Raw genomic sequence first — 22,364 nt, 5'->3', positions numbered from 1 at the left:
CCAGTCAGCCAGGACCTGCCAGAGCCGCCAGTCAGCCAGGAGCTGCCAGAGCCGTCAGTCAGCCAGGAGCTGCCAGAGCCGTCAGTCAGCCAGGAGCTGCCAGAGCCGTCCGTCAGCCAGGAGCTGCCAGAATCGCCCTTCACTCCGGTGCTGCCGGAGTCTCCCGTCCGTCCGGTGCTGCCGGAATCTCCCGTCCATTCGGGACCCGTGGCTTGGGTCTCCAGTCCGAGGTCGGCGGCGAGGGTCGCCGCGTTAAAGAGGCCACAGAGGCGGGTAGAGAGGCGGAGAAGGACTATGGTGGAGTGGGGTCCACGTCCCGCGCCAGAGCCGCCACTGCGGACAGACACCCACCCAGACCCTCAATCAGAGGCTGTTGTCAATCATTGTCCCTGATTGAGAATCATACTTAGGTAGCCTGTTTTCACTTTTGAGTTGTGGGTGTTTATTTTCCGTGTTAGTGTTTGTGCCACACGGGACTGTTTCGGTTTGATTACTTCACATTTATTGTTTTGTTCAGTGTTCATTACTTTATTAAAAAACATGAACACTTACCACGCTGCGCTTTGGTCCTCACCTTCTTCCACCACAGACGATCGTTACAAGATTTGCGGCAATATTGATACAGGAGCGGAGCCAAGTATTAAAGGGGGGATGGGATGGGACACTTTGTGGCCTATTGGATAATAAAATGTGTGTATGTGTGTGCGTATGTTTGTGTGTATGTGTGGGCGTGAAAAGTCAGTATAAAATGAATTGTTTTGTATTCTTGAGGGTAGAACGTTCCGTAACCACCTTTTTGACCATTTAGCTGGGCCTCCGTCTGTTTCATTCGACCAGTATCTTACAAATTCTGGTTTGCAGACAGAGTAATATAATTAAATTGGGTGATGTACCTGGAGGACACAATTCTCTTATCAGCCATGCCTCTTCTAAAGACTGTCCCCCCCTGCTCGAAGTCTTTTTACACACGGTTGGTTCAGTGAATCTGTGAATGGTTCATTAAATCAGTTATGGTTCCATTTATTGCTCCAATGTTACCTGGATAGCTGTGGCAATTATTGTGCTAAGATATGCCAACAAGCGCTGACCTTCGGGGGCATGTGCATTTAGTAGACCCAAAGTCCATACGGGGTGCTATCAGGATGTTTAGAACGGATGTTTAGAAGCATTTTTGAATGTGGTCTGAAACGGTGTATTGTCCATTGGTGGAACATAATGTCCAATGGGGTGACGGCAATAAATGAAAGGAAAAAAAGGTCTTGTCTTGGACAAAATGTAAAAATAATTCTTAAGCATGAGGCAGGTAACATTATAATAGTACAGAAGTAAGATAATTGCTTTTTATCTAGATTTAGTGAAATTACTGTGAATCTTACCCAAAATGAGACACTTGATTATCATCATTATGCAAAGAAATAATGTGTTTTTCATTTTAAATTACATAATATGATTACTAATTTAAATACAGAAGTAACTAAATAATAAGTCAAAATATATTTATTGTCTTTTTGGGAATCATTAAACCTTTTTAAACTCAGCAAAAAAAGAAACTTCCCTTTTTCAGGACCCTGTCTTTCAAAGATAATTCATAAAAATCCAAATAACTTCACAGATCTTCACTGTAAAGGGTTTAAACACTGTTTCCCATGCTTTTTCAATGAACCATAAACAATTAATGAACATGCACCTGTGGAACGGTCATTAAGACACTAACAGCTTACAGACGGTAGGCAATTAAGGTCACAGTTATGAAAACTTAGGACACTGAAGAGGCCTTTCTACTGTCTCTGAAAAATACCAAAAGAAAGTTGCCCAGGGTCCCTGCTCATCTGCGTGAACGTGTCTTAGGCATGCTGGAAGGAGGCATGAGGACTGCAGATGTGGCCAGGGCAATAAATTGCAATGTCCGTACTGTGAGATGCCTAAGACAGTGCTACAGGGAGACAGGACGGACAACTGATCGTCCTTGCAGTGGCAGACCACGTGTAACAACACCTGCACAGGATCGGTACATCCGAACATCACACATGCGGGACAGGTACAGGATGGCATCAACAACTGCCCGAGTTGCATCAGGAACGCACAATTCCTCCATCAGTGCTCAGACTGTCCGCAATAGGCTGAGAGAGGCTGGACTGAGGGCTTGAAGGCCTGTTGTAAGGCAGGTCCTCACCAGACATCACAGGCAACAACGTCGCCTATGGGCACAAACCCACCGTTGCTGGACCAAAAGGTGCTCTTCACTGACGAGTCGTGGTCTTGTTTCACCAGGGGTGATGGTCAGATACGCGTTTATCGAATAGGCGTTACACCGAGGCCTGTACTCTGGAGCGGGATTGATTTGGAGGTGGAGGTTCCGTCATGGTCTGGGGCGGTGTGTCACAGCATCATCGGACTGAGCTTGTTGTCATTGCAGGCAATCTCAACGCTGTGCGTTACAGGGAAGACATCCTCCTCCCTCATGTGGTACCCTTCCTGAAGGCTCATCCTGACATGACCCTCCAGCATGACAATGCCACCAGCCATACTGCTCATTCTGTGTGTGATTTCCTGCAAGACAGGAATGTCAGTGTTCTGCCATGGCCAGCAAAGAGCCCAGATCTCAGTCCCATTGAGCAAGTATGGGACCTGTTGGATCGGAGGGTGAGGGCTAGGGCCAGGGCCATTCCCCCCAGAAATGTCCGGGAACTTGCAGGTGCCTTGGTGGAAGAGTGGGGTAACATCTCACAGCAAGAACTGGCAAATCTGGTGCCGCCCATGATGAGGAGATGCACTGCAGTACTTAATGCAGCTGGTAGCCACACCAGATGGTGATTGTTACTTTTGATATTGCCCCCCCCCCCCCTTTGTTCAGGGACACATTATTCAGTTTCTGTTAGTCACATGTCTGTGGAACTTGTTCAGTTTGTGTCTCAGGTGTTGAATCTTGTTATGTTCATACAAATATTTACCTATGTGAAGTTGGCTGAAAATAAACACAGTTGACAGTGAGAGGACGCTTCTTTTCTTGCTGCACTCATATATGTATTCACATTAAGTGTAATGTCACACCAGAGGACAAATTCAAGGCACTAATGCATGAAATTATTAATTACATTTGATATAAATTCAAAGTTGAAACTAGCCATATAACAGTTAGAGTTGTTTCGACATAGTTTATTGTGACTATATGTTTTTTTACTTTAATGTTAGAGAAAATCATTTTTCACTTTTATTTTGGCCATATGGCAACTAGCCATATGCATCTTTCTTTTGAAGCCAAACCCACCACTGCTGTGTGTTGGCAAATAACTCTATTTTCGGGTCATCTGACTATTCAGTAGCACCGGTTTCAATCCAAGTGCCAATGCCTATTAGCAAACTTACTCCACGCACAGAAACGCATACAAATGTATCCCTCACCCTCCATTTACATTTACTCTTAATCAAGGCTTTTTTTCTGGCAACCCTTCCAAAGAGTCTATTGGCATGGAGGTGGCATCTAATTGTAGATTTGAGTCCTGGTGACCCTAAAATGCAACCAAGTTCTGTAATTCTCCAACTTTAGATTTTGGATTTTTCTTTGCTTTCCGAACCAACCAGATACACTTCTGACCAATACCAGGCAAGTACACCACTGTTCCAGTGTGTTTAAACTTCTTAGTTGTTGCCCTAATAGTGGTAAATGGTATATTTCGGATATTTTTGCTATTTTTTTGTACCCATTGCCTGTTTTACGAAGGTCAACAACCATTTGTCTTTTTTTGTTTGTGAGCTCTTTGACTTTTGCCACAGTGATGTGTGACAAAGGGATTGTACATGTGTGTTACCTAATTTTTATACCCCAGTGAAACAGGAAGCCATGGAAGGCCACAATACAGTTCCTTAAACTGAGATGAATTTAAAAAAGTAGAATGTTAATCCAGATTTTATTTTGTTAGATTTTATTTACAATAATCATTATGGGTGCCAATCAAGTCATACAAATATCTTTCTCTGAGCAATTGTATTAGTATAAAATAATATAATGTTCACATTTATTAGATCATACAATATAACTCAGTATTTGAATTACTTATTTTATACATTATTTTTTCGCTCATCTTCATCAAGGGTGCCAATAATTATGGAACTGTCTTGATTAGGGGGGCGGTTGAATGAGATTGTGACTGCGTTCCAAATGTCACCCTATTCCCTATAGTAGGGAATAGGCTGCCATTTGGGATGCAGATGGATGTTCACCGGCTCCTTTCAATTAGCGTCTCATTAGAGCTCTGGCAGAGAGTGGCTTTGTCGTCCGTTTGAAGTGACACAGATCTGAGCAGTGCAGTCAGCCAGGCAGACACACACACACACACACACACACACACACACACACACACACACACACACACACACACACACACACACACACACACACACACACACACACACACACACACACACACACACACACACACAGCTTCACCACTTCAGCTTGTGATAAAACCATGACAACAACAGCGGTAATAATAAAACATTGGCAAGGGGGACAGCTGATTGCTGTAATCATAGTAAACATCAAACACGTTTGATTTGCATCGGTTTTTTCCCATTGAAAAAAGAGAAAGATATTTGTGTATTTGCATATTAGGCTGCTTCATGGCAGCTTGAGACTCTTGGGGATTTGAATCCCTTCTTGTTGTATACATATGTATCTTCTTAATGATGTACATGTGTATTTTCATGTAATAGCTTTCATTAATAAGTCTTATAAAACTACAACTAGTGTTTACTATTATTAATGCATATTTCAGCATTTATAACCATTTATAAACATCTACAAACATTTCTAAACAATGTATAACCATTTATAATGGCTTATCAATTAAAGTAATTAAAAACCGATACCCCATGTAAAATGAAAAATGACAACAAACAACATTGATTTGAATCATTCTACTTTTAAGGGTTTGCTTTTCCCCCATCATCCCTCAGTACAAAGCTTTGGGACATCTAGCTCTGATTGTCTCTAGCTGTATGATCTAGGTAAAGTTTCCCTTAGGTACAGATCTAGGATCAGCTCCCCCTCCCCAATCCTATCCTTAACCATTAGCAGAGAAAATGCTAAACTGTCCCCAGATACGCGTCTAAGGGAAACTTCACCTTACTTCTGTATGATCAGAGCCCCCCTTTCAGTTCAAATACATCAATAAATATCGTACGAGAATGAATTAATGCCATGGAAAGAGAAACAATGTCATTGGAAATATAGTCACGGAAAAAAGATCAAGCGCATCATTTTGTGTCACATTGACACTTTCTCTTAACAAAGACACAATTTGTTGAGAAAGACACTCTAAAAACAGAACACGGTTCATTCTAAAAGAACACTTTTGTTCCACGTTGTTCTAAAAGAGAGTTTAACAAATAAAGTGACAAGATGTACAATAGTAAAATAGCTATTCTAAACTGGTTGGTTCGAGCCCTGAATTCTGATTGGCTGATAGCTGTGGTATTTCAGACCGTATACCACAGGTATGACAAAACATTTATTTTTACTGCTCTAATTATGTTGGTAACCAGTTTATAATAGCAATAAGGCACCTCGGGGGTTTGTGACATATGGCCAATATACCACGGCTAAGGGCTGTGTCCAGGCACTCCGCGTTGCATCGTGCTTTAGAACAGCCCTTAGCCATGGTATATTGGCCATATACCACACCCCCTCGGGCCTTATTGCTTAATTCTAGCATTCCTAAAAAGGCTTGCTAACACTGACTTGTAGGTGACACAACCACCATTCTGTGTTAGTTATGTTTCTAAAAACCGAGAAACCAGCCTAGATTTGATACCTTGTGTCCCAAATGGCAACCTATTCCCTATTTAAAGGGTGACATTTGGGATGAAAAATAAAGTACAATCAAAGAGCACTTTAAAAAATGAACAGCAGTCAAACATGGAGGATTTCACGGGTCAAGGGCTCTTCGGAAAGTTATCTTTCTACCCTGTCCTCTTTCCACTAGACTAGAACTGAAATGGCACCCTATTCCCTACATAGTGCACTACAAATAATACACAATGTAGGGAATAGGCTGTTATTTGGGATGCACACTAGAGCATTATGAAGCACTTAAAACACAATAAAATTCATGCCTCAGTGATTACACTTGGTGCTGTCTGAGTAGCTTTTGTGGTTGGCCTATGTAGAAATTTACATTTTATTCATCAGAACATGCCATGTACAGCACAGTGTGTATTGCCATTAGTGATTTGGTCCACAATACAATGTCCTGTTCCAAAATCGGAAATATACATTGAAGGTAAACATAAACAGACTGTTTTTTTCCAGTGATGAAGAGAATAAATAATATATACTCAGAAACACAAACACACACACACACACACACACACACACACACACACACACACACACACACACAGACACACACACACACACACACACACACACACACACCGTCAAGGACACCCAGGTCGAAGCATACCATTTAGGTTAAACATGAACAACCAACTGCATAAAAAATGTACCACATAATGAAACGAGTGGCAAAACACCTCCACATGACAGCCACCACACCAGGGCCATGTTCATTAGGCACCAAATGGGAGACCAAGGACTGAAACAGGAAGGGAATAAATAGTATATGGAGTTGTCGAAGAAGAAACACATATTTTTCGAATTCCCATTGCAAAATGTTTTAAAATGTTTTCCACAGTGTGTCCAAATGAACAGGACCCAGACTCTCTCTTCTTCTACTGCTTTCCCCCAGTTTCGTAGTTATTTCCTCCTTATGCTTTGCTTCGGATAAGTAAGCTGCTTTGGCAAGTTCCACATTGCTGTGTGTGTGTGTGTGTGTGTGTGTGTGTGTGTGTGTGTGTGTGTGTGTGTGTGTGTGTGTGTGTGTGTGTGTGTGTGTGTGTGTGTGTGTGTGTGTGTGTGTGTGTGTGTGTGTGTGTGTGTGTGTGTAACCCAAGTGGAAGGTCTCTCCAAAGAGAGCCTCATTAAGAATACATAATTAAATATTCAAACACTGTAGCTCTCACTCATCATGTCTTTTAGCAGGCTTGCAGAACCAACAACGGGTTGAGTCCGGTGTGTGTGTGTGTCTTGTGGTTATAAGATCCCTACCTTTACATAAAACTTTATTGCGATAACGCCCCAGATAAATAAAATACATAGGAAAAACGCTTTCACACACACACACAATTCCCATATCTAAAAACATCCCATTTGTCAGCAGCAGCCGCCATGGTCTAGTTCAGTTGCTGGTGGAGGGGAGAGAGAGATGAGCTGGGGTCGGAGAAGCAGAGAGAAATGTTCTAAAGCAGGGTGGGCAGGAGGGAGAGAGTTGGTGTAAGGGCTGCGAGTGTGTGTGTGTGTGGGGGGGGGGCGGGGGGTCAGTCTAAGGACCACTGGCCTAACTTTTGACATTTGACCTGTCCTGGGGCCTAACACTCAGTGGGAGGGGGTAAAGTCATTGGGTGAGAGGCCCAGGACTGGATGGTTTTCCTCTCTGGAGAAGGCTTAGAGGGTTGGACACGGACCCGGAGCGCTGACCCTCTCACTGTCATCATCAAGATCTTCTCAAGGTTTGGGAGGGGGTGGGGGTGGCATTAGAGAGTGAGAGAGATAAAGCGAGAGTAACAGTTCTTTATTGTTCCATACAGAGTTTGTAATTAATGAGAGTGCTCTGCCTGTGCCCATAATGATGGGGTCCTACCCCAATCTCCAGCCCCAATCTGGGGGTGTCCCCCCCTCTCCCTATCTCCTCCAGAACCCCCTGATACAGTCCCTGGGGACAAATGGCTGAAGTCTGGAGGACAGTCTGTCTGTCTGTCTGCATGCCTGTATTTAGTCTGGCTGTATTCAGTCTGTCTATATTCAAGGCTGGTGCTGCAGTCTTAAGTTATGGCGTCTGCCTCTGGGGGCCCGAGGGCCTTAGCCCCACCCTGGTGGCCCTGCTCTGGGTCCCTGCAGGTTGAGAGGTGGCTGTGGGGCTAGAGGCGGGACCAAGTCCTGGAGGAAGGGCCTCCCGGTGTATCTGCTGTATCCCCACCTGTTGGTGGCGTGGCAGGACCGACCGTACGGGCTGCTGCGGCTGGGGCTGAGGGGAGCGGAGCGGGTAGCTGCGTCTGTAGCGTAGCGACTGCGATCGAAGCAGGACCCTGGTGTACTGGACCTCTGGCATGATGAGCTTCAGACACAGCTCGTGGGCCAGACTTCCGGGCCACGTGGCGTTGGTGTTGGTCGGCAGGTCGTAGCCCACGATGTCCACCTTTGCACTGGGCTGCCACGGCCGCAGCTCCTTGTTCTTGATCTGGGCAGCAGAGCGGAGCTGGGGAAGCCGTCCTCCAAAGCAGCCCCTCACAAGCCTTTCCTGGGCCCTGCGGAGCAACCGCACCTCCCTGGCCACGCACGCCGGGCCCAGGGCAGTCAGCTGGCGCCACAGGGAGGCGTTGAAGTGATCATAGAGGCGTGCATCCAAGGCGTTCCAGGCGCGGATCTTGAAGGGGAGGCCTGGCGAGAGGCTGTGCTTGGAGCCGGACATTCGCATGTTCAGCTTGACGTAGAGCACGTCTTCCAGATCCCAGGAGAGAAGGTGACGGAGGAGGACTAGCGACTCGTCAAAGTACTCGGCGATCATCACCAGGGAGAAGACGCGTTCTGTCTCGGCCACAAAGGCCCGGGCGTACGCTGTTGCGTCTGCCGCCGGACGGTCCTTGTCCCCACCTAGGTCAAAGGTCAGCGTGTTACGGGCGTACATGGAGTCCTTTTCGTCCGGACGGTAGTACCGCCACGGCTCGTCCAGAAATGCCTCCAGGGACCCATTGGGAACTCTCTTAAAACTCTGACAGTACTGGTTATAGTAACTGAACAACGATTCAAACATGGACCCTGGTTCTCGAAGTATGGTCACGTAGATGGTATCATTAGGCATGAGGCGCTGCATCTCGGCACGGTTGAAGCGCATGTGGCTGGTGACCACGTTGGGTGGCAGTGTGTGCGGGTGGACGAGGTGGGCGTTGAAGGTGCGCGGGTAGCAGAACTGGTGTCCGCAGGCCTGCACAGGGAGCGCTACTGTCAGGTTGTTGCGCTCTGCGAAGCGGAAGAGCAGATTCTGCATGGTGGTGCTGGCCGTCTTGTGCGTCTTGAGGAAGGCCACGTTGGTGTGTTTGGGCTTGAGAGAGGAGGACAGGTGGGTGCGTAGTGACGGACAGCCGAGGTGAAAGGCTTCCATCGTCCTAGATGAGAAGGGGGGGGGGGCTTTTAATACGGGATTTGCAGCTCAATCTCTGTGTAATGAGGAATAAAGTTCCCATTCAGTTTTGACTGATTAACACAATGGTTAGCATAATTATATATTTTCCTTGTCTTTAATACACATGATTGGGTGTGGGTTGACGGTCACTAGATTCAATGCTGTATGTTATGGATTAAATCTGTTGACAGTGATTGATGCCAGACTAGAGGTACAGGGACTGTGACAATGATTATTATTGTATTCTGTGAAAGAAGGCGGGCCATACTTGCAAACAATAGAAAAGGTTTAAGTGCTCATCAGCCAATTAAAATCATTGACGCTACATGTTAGCTGTTCCCATTGCATTACCTGGCACATTTAGCCCTATGCTAACCTGAGCAGGTGGCATTGATTATTTCCTGTAACAAATTATGTGTGTGCGTGCGTGTGTGTGTGTCTTACCAGCTGAAATGGCCCCCATGGTGCAGCAGTAGGCTGACGGTACTGATTGCCACAAAGACCAGAAATATCTTCTTCTGAGACATGATCCGCCACTTCACTGAGGGAGAGAAAAAGGAGAGCGAGAGGAGGGAGGGACAGAGAAAATGGGAATAAGTAAAAAGGGAGATACAGAGATAAGTAGGTGAGAAAGGGAGAGCGATAGAAAGGGGAAACGTACTGTGTATGCAAAACCAAAGGAGCGAAAGAGGGAGATTTATTCAACGTATAATTGGCCGCATCCATAAGCAAGAGCTAGTGACTTGACTTTTGTCCCATTTGAATGATAGTGGCATCGGGTTCTTCTCATTAGACTCTTTGAATATTCATAATAGGCAGTGGACTGGATGTACCTAGCTAGAATACTGAGTATCCATTAGCTCATTCCTCTTAGGACTCATCAAGATGCGTACATTACTGTAAGCAGACCCTGTTGATGGCCTCCCAAGTGGTGCAGTGGTCTAAGGCACTGTGCTAGCAGGGATGTGCCGCTAGAGATCCTGGTTCGAGTCCAGGCTCTGTCGCAGCCGCCCGTGATCGGGAGACCCACGGGGCGGTGCACAATTGGCCCAGCGTCGTCCGGGTTAGGGGAGGGTTTGGCCGGCAGGGATGTTCTTGTCCCATCGCGCACTAGTGGCTCCTGTGGCGGGCCAGTGCGCAATGCACGCGGACACTTTCCTCCGACACATCGGTGCGGCTGGGTTCCGGGTTAAGCGGGCATTGTGTCAAGAAGCAGTGCGGCTTGGCTGGGTTGTGTTTCGGGGGGACGCGTGACTCTTGACCTACACTTCTCCCAAGTCCGTTTGGGACAAGACTGTAACTACCAATTGGATACCACGAAATTGGGTTAAAAAAAGCACACCCTGCAGATAGAATAAAAATGTAGAACATTAGAACATGTTCTCATTCAATGGAATAGAGTGAGTGAGAGTGGTACACAGTGACAGCTTCCAGGTTGCCTATGTCACCTCACCTCAAGATTCCAAGCCAACCTCCTCTCCTCCTGCATAATAATGGCCTCCTGCCAATGTCGCCTCTTGATTACACTATCCCATTCCTCGACAGGTCGGGTTACTCACCGACATTGAAACCACATTTCCACAACTACTTTCCAGCAGTTCTCAACCCTGGGCCTGGAGACCCAAACGGGTGCACATTTTTGTTTATGCCCTAGCATCTAACACATTTCTATTTGAGAAGCTTGATAATGAGTTGATTAGTGGAATCAAGTGTGTTGGTGGTGCTAGGGCAACAAACGGAAATGAACATCCCTTTGGGACCCAAGGGCCAGGGTTGAGAAAGACAGCTCTAGTCTACTCCAGGCTCTAATTGTCCTTCGGATGGGAGGTTCATCCGAGGTCTTGACCCACTGTGGTCACTGTGGCACTTGTCGCTAGTGTAAGGGGTGTTAGGTTCTAACGGAACCTTATAAAAGCTCACAGACGATTAGTAAAGCTCAAACCAAGTTTATTCACCCATTGGGTCACACAGCTGCATAAGACAAAGGGTGGGTTGCACCAACATGGTTTAAATTCATCTAGGATTAGAGCTAATCTAGGTTTTGTACATCTAGGTTAATAATTCATCAGAGATGTGTTGCACCACTTAGTTTTAAATCTGGATCAGTAAATCTATGATCAAAGGTTTTAAACTATGATTAGTGACATGTTACACCAATATATGAGGTATTTCGTGAGTTGAAGCGAAGTAGCTAGCCTACTTGACAAATTAGGCTACAAAATTGCTGTTCCTTGATAAAATAATAACAATGTAACGTTAGAACTACTGCATCTCCAACGTGAAAGGTTCTCATGGGTTGGCTGATTTGAAATAAAATCTGTTATTTAGCCAGTACTAGACAGAAAACTCATTCGTTAGCTAACGTTAGCTACTGTAGCTAGCTAGTTTATAAACCATGCTAGCTAGCATAAAATATAATTTATTATTGTTATTACTTATTTAGGCATTTATTATTTGTCTGCAAGCCACCTGATCATGACACGTCAAAGAGGTTCAAATGTCTCTGCTTCTGAAAAAAAACTATTGTTGGCTCTGATGGAGGAATTTAGAAAAGTACTGGAGGATAAAAAGACAGACAACAAGACTGTCAAAGAGAAGGACAGATTTAATGGATCGACACGGATTAAAGAGAAGAGAGACCCAAATCGGATGAAGGCGTGCTGGAAAAACTTAAAAGACAAAGCCAAAAAGGATGCGGCAGACGAGAGGCGGGGGCTATTTCAGACCGGAGGGGGGCCTCGGTCCAAGGGAATTGATCCTCTCTCCCAGAAGATATGCAAGATGATTCCCCAGCAGTTTCCCCTCCTCAGTTTCCCCTCCCCTCCCCTCCTTCCCCTCCTTAACCCCTATGATGACGACGGACAACTCGACCCACCAATATTTAGTAAGCATAAATAACTGGTAAATGTCAATGACTATTACGCACGTTAAAACTAACGTTAATGCTACTTCACTACATTGTTACAGTTATCAGCCCCGTTACAGCATGTTGCATAACATTATAATTCGTACCAAGGCTGGACACATCATAAGCCCCAATTCAATTGTTGTACAAAACGGGCACGTAAATAGCCTACTAATAACGAGGTCATTTTCTTTCTTTCCTTTCCTTTAGTTGAGCTGAGACCCTGTGCCACGGAGAAACAGCAGTGCCTGGATCTTGAACCAGCAGAAAAAACACCAAACAGGCCAAGCAAACGCCCCAGCACTGACATGAACCAAGCTCCTATTGATGTCATAGAGCTGGAGAGAGAGAATAATCTACTGCAGATTGAGGCCCTGAATTTACAAAAAGAGCTACTGCAAATTCAGAAACAGAAACTCCTTCAGGGAAACAAATGCCCACTGTGCAAAGAATGCTGATATTTTTATTTATTTAAGCAATTATTTAAAACAATGATTTCCCAAACAATTTGGTATCCTCCAGTCTTGTCCCCACTCTTGTGTTCTGGTGCTTCCAGTTCCACCCTGTATGGTATTGAGAATAACAAAGTCTTAATAATAGATTTAGCCTAATTAGGATTTGTATGTGCCAATGAAAATATAATATTGCTTTGTTACCAATGTTACATTATACACACCTAAGGCTGCAAAATGGTTCTCAATCAAGGTTCTCCTCACAGCATTCCCATTTGCATTGGCAGCATGTTGCACCTGGCCATCTTCTGCATTCTCCTCAGGTAGGTCCTCCTCAGCCTCCTCAGGTAGCTCGTCTTCTTGTCTCTTGCCAAAGTTATACAGTACCGCCACTGCAATAATGATTGTCAGTGTAGTGTCCATCTTCGTGCGGAGGCCCTCCTTTAGGCAGGGGAAATCTTTTTTTCCACACTCCAAAAACTCTCTTTATGTGACCTCTTGCCAGGATATGAGAGGTGTTGTATTCTCTCTCTTCAGGTGACTGAGGGTTTAAAGGGAGAGTCATAAGTTACCCACAACAGGCATATCCATTGTCACCCAGTAGGTGGCCTTCATATGGCCCCCTTTGCAGAATTGCACACAGACCACTATTGTCATAGATTCTGCTGTCATGGATGGATCCTGGCCATCTAGTTACGATGTTGGTGAGCTGACCTTGGACATCACAGACAGCCTGCACGTTGACGAAGCAGTAACCTTTACGATTACAGAAGAGTTCTCCATTCTCACCACCAGGGTTGGGAATAGGAATGTGTGTGCAGTCCATTGCCCCTAGTACACCTGGGAATCTAGCTCTCCTGTAAAATCCAGCTGCTGTTTCCTCTGTAGGCTTGAACCTTATGTACTAGAAATCATATATCCCGAAGCTGCATTTATTGTAGCTGGGGATATTAACAAAGCAATTTAGGTAGCCTTTGAGAGCAAGGCTACCTAAATTCTATCATATTGATTTATTGTAGCACTCGTGCGGGCAATACACTGGATCACTGCTACTCTAACTTCTGCGATGCATACAAGGCCCTCCCCCGCCCTCCCGCCATCTATCCGCGCGAACCACCGCATTTAACCAAGGAAAGATGACTGGGAATATGGCCGAATACAAACAGTGTAGTTATTCCCTCAGCAAGGCAATCAAACAAGCGAAATGTCGGTATAGGGACAAAGTGGAGTCACAATTCAACGGCTCAGACAGTATGTGGCAGGGTCTACAGGCATTCATGGACTACAAAAATAAAACCAGCCATGTCACGGACACCGACGTCTTGCTTCCAGACAAACTGTGGGCTCTCCTTCTCCGTGGCCGACATGAGTAAAACATTTAAACGAGTTAACCCTCTCAAGGCTGCCGGCCCAGATGGCATCCCTAGCCGTGTCCTCAGAGCACGCGCAGACCAGTTGGCTGGTGTGTTTATAGACATATTCAACCTCTCCCTATCCCAGTCTGCTTTCCCCACATGCTTCAAGATGGCCACCATTGTTCCTGTACCCGAGAAGGCAAAGGTAACTGAACTAAATGACTATCGCCCCGTAGCACTCACTTCTGTCATCATGAAGTGCTTTGCGAGACTAGTCGAGGATCATATCAACTCCACCTTACTTGCCACTCCAGTCCCACTTCAATTTGCATACCGCTCCAAAAGGTCCACAGACGATGCAATCGCCATCACACTGCACACTGCCCTATCCCATCTAGACAAGAGCAAGAAGAACACCTATGTAAGAATGCTGTTCATTGACTACAGCTCAGCATTCAACACAATAGTACCTTCCAAGCTCATCATTAAGCTTGAGCCCCTGGGTCTCAACCCCGCCCTGTGCAATTGGTTCCTCGACTTCCTGATGGGCCGCCCCCAGGTGGTGAAGGTAGGAAACAACATCTCCACTTCGCTGATCCTCAACACTGGGGCCCCACAAGGGTGCGTGCTCAGCCCGCTCCTGTACTCCCTGTTCACCCATGACTGCGTGACCATGCACGTCTCCAACTCAATCATCAAGTTTGCAGACGAGACAGCCTACAGGGAGGAGGTGAGGGCCCTCGGAGTGTGGTGTCAGGAAAATAACCTCTCACTCAACGTCTACAAAACAAAGGAGATGATCGTGGACTTCAGGAAACAGCAGAGGGAGCAGCGCCTCTTCAACCTCAGGAGGCTGAAGAAATGTGGCTTGTCACCTAAAACCCACAAACTTATACAGATGCACAATTGAGAGCATCCTGTCGGGCTTTATCACTGCCTGGTACGGCAACTGCACCGCCCACAACTGCAAGGCTCTCCAGAGGGTGGTGTTGTCTGCACAATGCATCACCGGAGGCAAACTACCCACCCTCCATGACACCTACAGCACCCGTTCTCACAGGAAGGCCAAAAGGATCATCAAGGACATCAACCCGAGCCACTGCCTGTTCATCCCGCTACCATCCAGAAGGCGAGGTCAGTACAGGTGCATCAAAGATGGGACCGAGAGACTGAAAAACAGCTTCTATCTCAAGGCCATCAGACTGTTAAACAGCCATCACTAACATTGATGGGCTGCTGCCAACATACTGACTCAGTTCTAGCCACTTTAATAAATGGATCACTAGTCACTTTAATAATGCCACTTTAATAATGTTTACATATCTTGTATTCCTCATCTCATATGTATATACTGTATTTTATACCATCTATTGCATCTTGCCTATGCGGTCATTGCTCATCCATATATTTATATGTACATATTCTTATTCCATCCCTTTACTAAGATTTGTGTGCATTAGGTAGTTGTTGTGGAATTTTTAGATTACTGTTAGATATTACTGCACTGTCGGAACTAGAAGCACAAGCATTTCGCTACACTCGTAATAACATCTGCTAACCATGTGTATGTGACCAATAACAGTTGATTCGATTTCAGACTGGCAATAACATTGGACATCCTGACTACAATCCTGTAGACGGTTGGTTGACTTGTGGAGTCCAAAAAGATCCTCATCCATCATCTGGATAACATCCAGTTGCGTAGAACCGTAGGGTCACCAAGAGCTAAAGTAGTGGCGGTGCAGCCGCGTTTCTATCACTCCCATGCTTTCCAGGTGCATTACCGAGTCCTTGGAGAAGCGGTACCTCCTTGAAAATGCATCTTTATCATAAAAACAGGATTAAACCTGTCTCTAATTATTCTCTGAGGAACTCTGTCATTTTGGTCTCTCAACAGTAGTTATGCTGCCATTTTATCAGTGAAACCACCTCAAGTGGCAGTTTCTAGTTAATCTCCAATCTAAGTTTATATTTTTAACAAGAATTCAGTGAGCAACAGCCTTAAAATGTATCTAGGTTTAAAGTGAAAACTACATTTAGATTAAAGGAAACATTTAATTTAACTATGATTAATTTAAAACTAGGTTTAAACATTTGGTGCAACAAGATTAATAGATAAACCTTGATTCAACCCAGTTTAAGAGTTAATCCATGTTGGTGCAACCCACACAAAGACATGTTTCCCCCGGCGATAGTGTATATAGCCAAATGTTTGGCGGAACATCCTCCTTCCCTTTGAACAATACATGTTTATTGCGAGGCAGGAAGGTAAGTACTTCTCCCTTAATGTGACCTGACCTTGTCTTCCTTCCTCACTAAACTACATCTTTCCATCAGTGCTTTCCGACATGCGATTGCTTTTCCTTTACTCAGTACATTCCAAGCTTAATTGCCTCCACCATGTCAAATCAAATCAAATTGTATTGGTCACATACGCCGAATACAACCTTACAGTGAAATGCTTACTTACAAGCCCTTAACAACAATGCTTCAAGAAGTTTTATTTTAAAATGTGTTAAGTAAAAAATAGATAAGTCAAAAAATAGAAAATGAAAGTAACAAATAAATGAACAGCAGCGGTAAAATAATAAAAGTGAGGCGATATACAGGGGGTACCGGTACAGAGTCAAAGTGCGGGGACACCGGTTAGTTGAGGTAATTGAGGTGATATGCACATGTAGGTATTGTTAAAGTGACTATGTATAAATAATAAACAAAGAGTAGCAGCAGCGTAAAAGAGGGGTCTGGGTAGCCCTTTGATTAGCTGTTTAGGAGTCTTATGGCTTGGGGGTAGAAGCTGTTAAGATGTCTTTTGGACCTAGACTTGGCGCTACGGTAACGTTTGCCTTGTGGTAGCAGAGAGAACAGTCCATGACTAGGGTGGCTGGAGACTTTATGTCACGACTTCCGCCGAACGTACAGCCTTGTTGGGCTCAAAAGCAACAATACAAAAACAAGATCCCACAAACAATAGGTGGGAAAAAAGGCTGCCTAAATATGATCCCCAATCAGAGACAACAATAGACAGCTAGCTGCCTCTGATTGGGAACCATACCGGGCCAACATAGAAATACAAAAACTAGACTACACATAGAAATAATAAACAAGAACATTCCCTAGTCACGCCCTGACCTACGTCAGGACGTGAAACCATGTCTGTGTGTGGAATTGTTCTTTGTGTAGGATTTTACGCTACAGGCTGGTTTGCGCTAGGTTTGTTTCAAACCTAGGTTTGTTTGTTTTTCATTAATCCGGTTCATGTTACCGTGGTTGTGCTTTGTGCTGCCTCGCCTGTGCCTTTGGGCCAGGGTGTGTATTAAAGTTCTCCTGTTATCACCCTTCTCTGCTCTCCTGCGCCTGACTTCCCGGCAACCAGTCACTCACCCCGTTACACTTTACCAATTCTTTGGGCCTTCCTCTGACACCGCCTGGTAAGAGGTCCTAGATGGCAGAAAGCTTGGCCCAAGTGATGTACACGGCCCTCTGTAGTGCCTTGCGGTCAGAGTCCGAGCAGTTGCTCTCGATGGAGCAGCTGTATAACCTTTTGAGGATCAGAGGACCCATGCCAAATCTTTTCAGTCTCCTGAAGGGGAATAAGCTTTGTCGTAACCTCTTCACAACTGTCTTAGTGTGTTTGGACCATGATAGTTTGTTGGTGATGTGGACACCAAGGAACTTGAAGCTCTCATCCCGCTCCGCTGCAGCCCCGTCGATGAGAATGGGGGTGTGCTCGGTCCTCCTTTTCCTGTAGTCCACAATCATCTCCCGTCTTGATCACATTGAGGGAAAGGTTGTTGTCCTGGCACCACACGGCCAGGTCTCAGACCTCCTCCCTGTAGGATGTCTCATCGTTGTTGGTGATCAGGCCTGCCACTGTTGTGTCATCAGCAAACTTGATGATGGTGTTGGAGTCGTGCCGGGCCATGCAGTCATGAGTAAACAGGGAGTACAGAAGGGGACTGAGCACGCACCCCTGAGTGGCCCATTGTGTTGAGGATCAGCGTGGCGGATGTGTTGTTACTTACCCTTACATAACCATTAACTTCTGGTGTAGAAACCAGACTATGGCACTCAATATTTCCATAGGATACCTGATAATTAACAATATTTCAAGTTTAGAGTCAGAACTCATCAGTCCCCCATTTTGAACATTTAACTCCATACTGTTCAACATTAAATTAACTTGGAAATTACTTATAAATGAACAAACAATGATAATAAAACATTTAAAAAACATGATTAACATTCACAGTTAGTGATTAGGTTTACAACTCCGAAACGTATGGCCTCTGATCTATAATTACACTATGCACACTCTTATCTCTATCTCTCATCGGACAACAGCATGACATTTCAACTGGAGTTTTTGGCTTTCTCCATTTCAGCTTCTGGTTCCGAAGAGAGTGAGAGCACAAGACTTGAAAAGCAAAGAGAAACACAACGCATATTAATAGAAGGGTGTAACTATGCATAATTATATATGCAAAGAAAAACCAAAGTTTGATAACATGACAATTCCCACTCTCTCTTCACCTGACTCTATGCCTTCAGGATACTTTCCTGCTGGGTTCCACAAAAATGAAGGCCCTAAAAAAACCTCTTCATGCTTTCACCCAGTCTTCCCCTTTCAGACCACAGGCTCCAAGAGGTGTTCCCAAGCCGTGTCATTTTCACTTTGCTCCCCTTCTCCTTCTTCCTCCTTGGCCACCCGATATATATACGTGTGGTGGCCTTAATCCCTTTGGGTCCCCAGGGCTAGGGTTGAGAAAGAAAGTTCTAGTTTCCTCCAAGCTTTAACTGTCCTTCGGATGGGAGGTTAAACCAAGGTATTGACCCACTGTGGTCACTAAGGATGCATTGGCACTTGTTGCTAGTGTAGGGGTGTTAATCCATGTGTTCTGAATTCCCCAAAATGGCCGCTCATACCACCACTAGATCTACGTTGCCCATACTATTACAATGTACTGTATGTCCAGAATATAGCCCTAGCAGATTGCTATATAGTTACAATATGGCCCCATTGACCTCCATTGAAGAGCACGAGTGTACTTACCAAGACATATGTTTCATTTAGTGCCACAGACAGACAGACTAATACCAGACTGATGAGATATCGCCCAGATAACAGCAGAGACAAAGGGCCCAAAGGCACACAGATGCACACGCACACATACACACACACACACACACACACACACACACACACACACACACACACACACACACACACACACACACACACACACACCATTTTGCAGCGGTAAGATGAGCCGTGGGTTTAAGCAGTGAGTGTGTGTGTGGTGTGTGGTGTGTGTCTATGGGTGAGCCACCCCGCGTGGTGGATCAGGTGTCATGGAGAGTTAATAAGAAAGGGATTTAAGTGGCTCTCTGTCAGTGAGCCCCAGATTCTGGTCACACACACACACACACACACACACACACACACACACACACACACACACACACACACACACACACACAGACTACTACTACTAAATCATAGTCGTGTAGTGGGTGCCGGGTGTCAGCCTCCTGTGCTGTCATATCTGTGCCAATCGCTGTGGAACTCAATCAGGCCTTTTTAATTAAACACGGCTCCTTTCTAGTATGGCCAGAGTCTGTGTCTGTCTCTGTCTTTGTGTGTTTTGACCTAAAAAAAAGATTTTGCGACAATCTCTTTTGTTACGGAGTCGTAAATAAAGCCTTGCCATCCATTATGTGATCAGTTTAGTCTTAGAAAAAGGGCAGAGAGTTATTTGTCCACGTTAGAGCTGTTTACATCAGTGTCTTTCACTAACGTCACAGTCATTTGTGACGTGAAGGAATTCAAACGGTCAGTTTCTCTTCATTTCTCTGTTGCTTCTCTCTCTTTTCTTTCCTTTCCTTTTCTCTCTCGATCTCTCCCTCCCTCTATCTTATTTTCTCTCTCTCTCTCTCTCCCTTTTTATTCCTCCAGCCCTCTATTTTCTTTGACAATAATTCTACACCAATCATTGTCAGACAGTGGAGTCAAAGTACGTCAAACACACCGTGAAACGAACAACACACATCTAGCGTGACCGACATAAAAGTTATTTGAGGCTAGCCTTAATGAAGTAATGAGCAGACCTTCACGCTAGCTAACTCTCAACTCCCTCCGGCCCAATGGCAGATGCTTATAGTCGATGCTGACGGCGTCTTGTCCTGACGTCATACGTCGACCCCTAACCTTTGACCCTATACGACCGTAGATTAGTTTCTGCCAGAGACCTCCCTCACTAGGTTTTCTAGTGGACACAAGACCCACAAACCTATTATCAAATTGGTCAGTTCAGGATGAAGCAACAGGACTATGATTTAGATTCGATTTACCTCCACACTGTTCTCTCTAATTTGTTGGGGCACTGAGCAAATTTGTGATCTTGTGAACAGAAACTTGAACATTGTGACTATGTTGTGCAACTTCCAGCGCGTTCACAGTGAACACTGAGGCTGTACCCTTACAGATTTAGACAGTAGCCAATAGGCTATTGTGGCTATTTGAGCATAATGTAGGCCTACCAACAAAACCAATGGAGCAAATCCCATAACATTTTCACATGGAAATAGCTTCTGATATCTATGATATAGCCTACAGTAGCCTACTGTATATGGGGTGTTCAATGCAGGCCTACATTGCATGAGACTTTTCAAAAACTTTTTTTTTTTTTACATTATGACGGTCTTGACATTAATTATAACACCATGGGCCAAATAGGTGACTGTAACATTGCATTGAATTGTGTTGTATGATGCAAGAAGCCACTTTACGAAATGTTTTCATTTATTTTTTACTATACAGAGAATTAGACAATGTAGACTACCCTTCTGCCTATTGGCTTATTTGCACATTCAAGCCTGCCTCAAAATACAACACTGCTTCTTTAATTAAGAGTAAGCTTTTTCTCAAAGACAGCTTTAAATGTAGCCTACACATTTTGTGCTCTTGTAAGAAGCAGTAACTCCCCATTGCTGACCTATACTTATCTAAAACTAGGCTAATTACTCGCTAACTAGCAAAGAATATCAACAAATGTGCACATGCACATGCACTCTGATCTGAACTGATCTGAAAAGTGCATTCACTCAAAGGTGATTGAAAGACCGCTCGTGGGCTACCCTCGCCAATATGATTCTACTCCGTTGCGTTCTGGCTCTGCCTACAACAAAATCACAGACTCAATCTTGCAAAGTTAGATTTGTTTTGGTTTGTTGCATTGAAAATGGTGATTTGACGTCTTTGCGAGGTCTGGCAATTCTTTTGCGTGGCAGTCCGAGAAAGTGCGCGGCTTTGAGGGACCATTGTTGGTAACACCTAATAATGATTAGAAATCCTTTATAAATTATTATAAATGCATTTTGGGTGAACTATCCCTTTACAGTGCTAAGTGGGGAATGAATGACCCTCCCTCCCTCCCTCCCTCCCTCCCTCTGTTATAAAATATGACTGGGGTAGGAACAGATGTCAACCAGTGGTAGGGGTCACACTGCTACAGTAATACCACACACACACGCGGCTGACTGACATGCGATGCTCCAGCTGTTCACTCAGCACTCTGCCCCCGGGGAGATGACCCATCATCAGAGCTTGGGGAAGGAGAGAGCGTCTCCGGCGGCAACCAAGGGCATGGGGAATCTACCCTCTACTGCACTATCCCCCACTCTGTCTCTCTTTCTCTATATCCTCTCTCCTTGTCTCTCTCTCTCTACCCTCTACCCTCTCTCTCTCTCTCTCTCTCTCCCTTTTTCTCTTTCTCTCTCTACGCTCTATCACTCTCACTCTACCCTCTCTCTCTCCCTCTTTCCCTTTCTCTCTCTACTCTCTCTCTCTCTCTCTCTACCCACTCTCGCTCTCTCTTTCTCTACCCACTCTCTCCTCTCTCTCTCTCTTTCTCTCTCTCTCTCTCTACCCTCTCTCCTTGTCTTTCTCTCTTTCTACCCTCTCTCTCTTCTCTCTCTACCCTCTCTTTCTACCCTCTACCCTCTCTCTCACTTTCTCTTTCTCTCTCTACCCTCCCTCTCCATACACACTCTCTCTCTCTCTCTCTCTCTGTACCCTCTCTCTTTTCTCTCGTGTCTCTCTCGCTCTATTTCTCTAGTCCAGGAATGGGCAACTTTGATGGAGGTGGGGGACAGAAAAAAATCTGAACTCATCATGAAGGGCCGCAGTTGCTTGCGGGTCTACGTTCCCACATCCATACCCGCCCCCCAGTCTAATCCCCCTCCAACCCAACCTTGATGCTTTAGCCGTCCCCTATTAGCGACCATGTGGAGAGAGAGAGAGAACTTCTGTAACAAACTCTCTCTCTTTCAGCGTGTTCCACTTGAAGGTTACAGAGGCACATAGAGGGGAGAGGAGGGATGAAGGGATGTGAGAGAGGGATGAAGGGATGAA

General features: G+C 45.2%; 1 protein-coding gene across 1 annotated transcript in view; it reads right to left on the bottom strand.

The window, feature by feature from the left end:
- Positions 1 to 5,582: 5,582 nt before the first annotated feature.
- LOC110500845 (galactose-3-O-sulfotransferase 3) overlaps positions 5,583 to 22,364 on the bottom strand; it is a 32,566-nt gene continuing 15,784 nt past the window's right edge. Inside the window, exons 2-3 of the mRNA XM_021578376.2 lie at positions 9,684 to 9,780; positions 5,583 to 9,222 (exon numbers count right to left, since the gene is read on the bottom strand). Of these exons, the coding sequence (XP_021434051.2) occupies positions 7,887 to 9,222; positions 9,684 to 9,766 (1,419 nt within the window). The 5' untranslated portion in view covers positions 9,767 to 9,780 and the 3' untranslated portion in view covers positions 5,583 to 7,886. The remainder of the gene's footprint in view (positions 9,223 to 9,683; positions 9,781 to 22,364) is intronic.

This window comes from Oncorhynchus mykiss, chromosome 21 (genome assembly GCF_013265735.2).
Source record: "Oncorhynchus mykiss isolate Arlee chromosome 21, USDA_OmykA_1.1, whole genome shotgun sequence".
NCBI lineage: Eukaryota > Metazoa > Chordata > Actinopteri > Salmoniformes > Salmonidae > Oncorhynchus > Oncorhynchus mykiss.
This window is presented reverse-complemented; position numbering and strand designations above follow the sequence as displayed.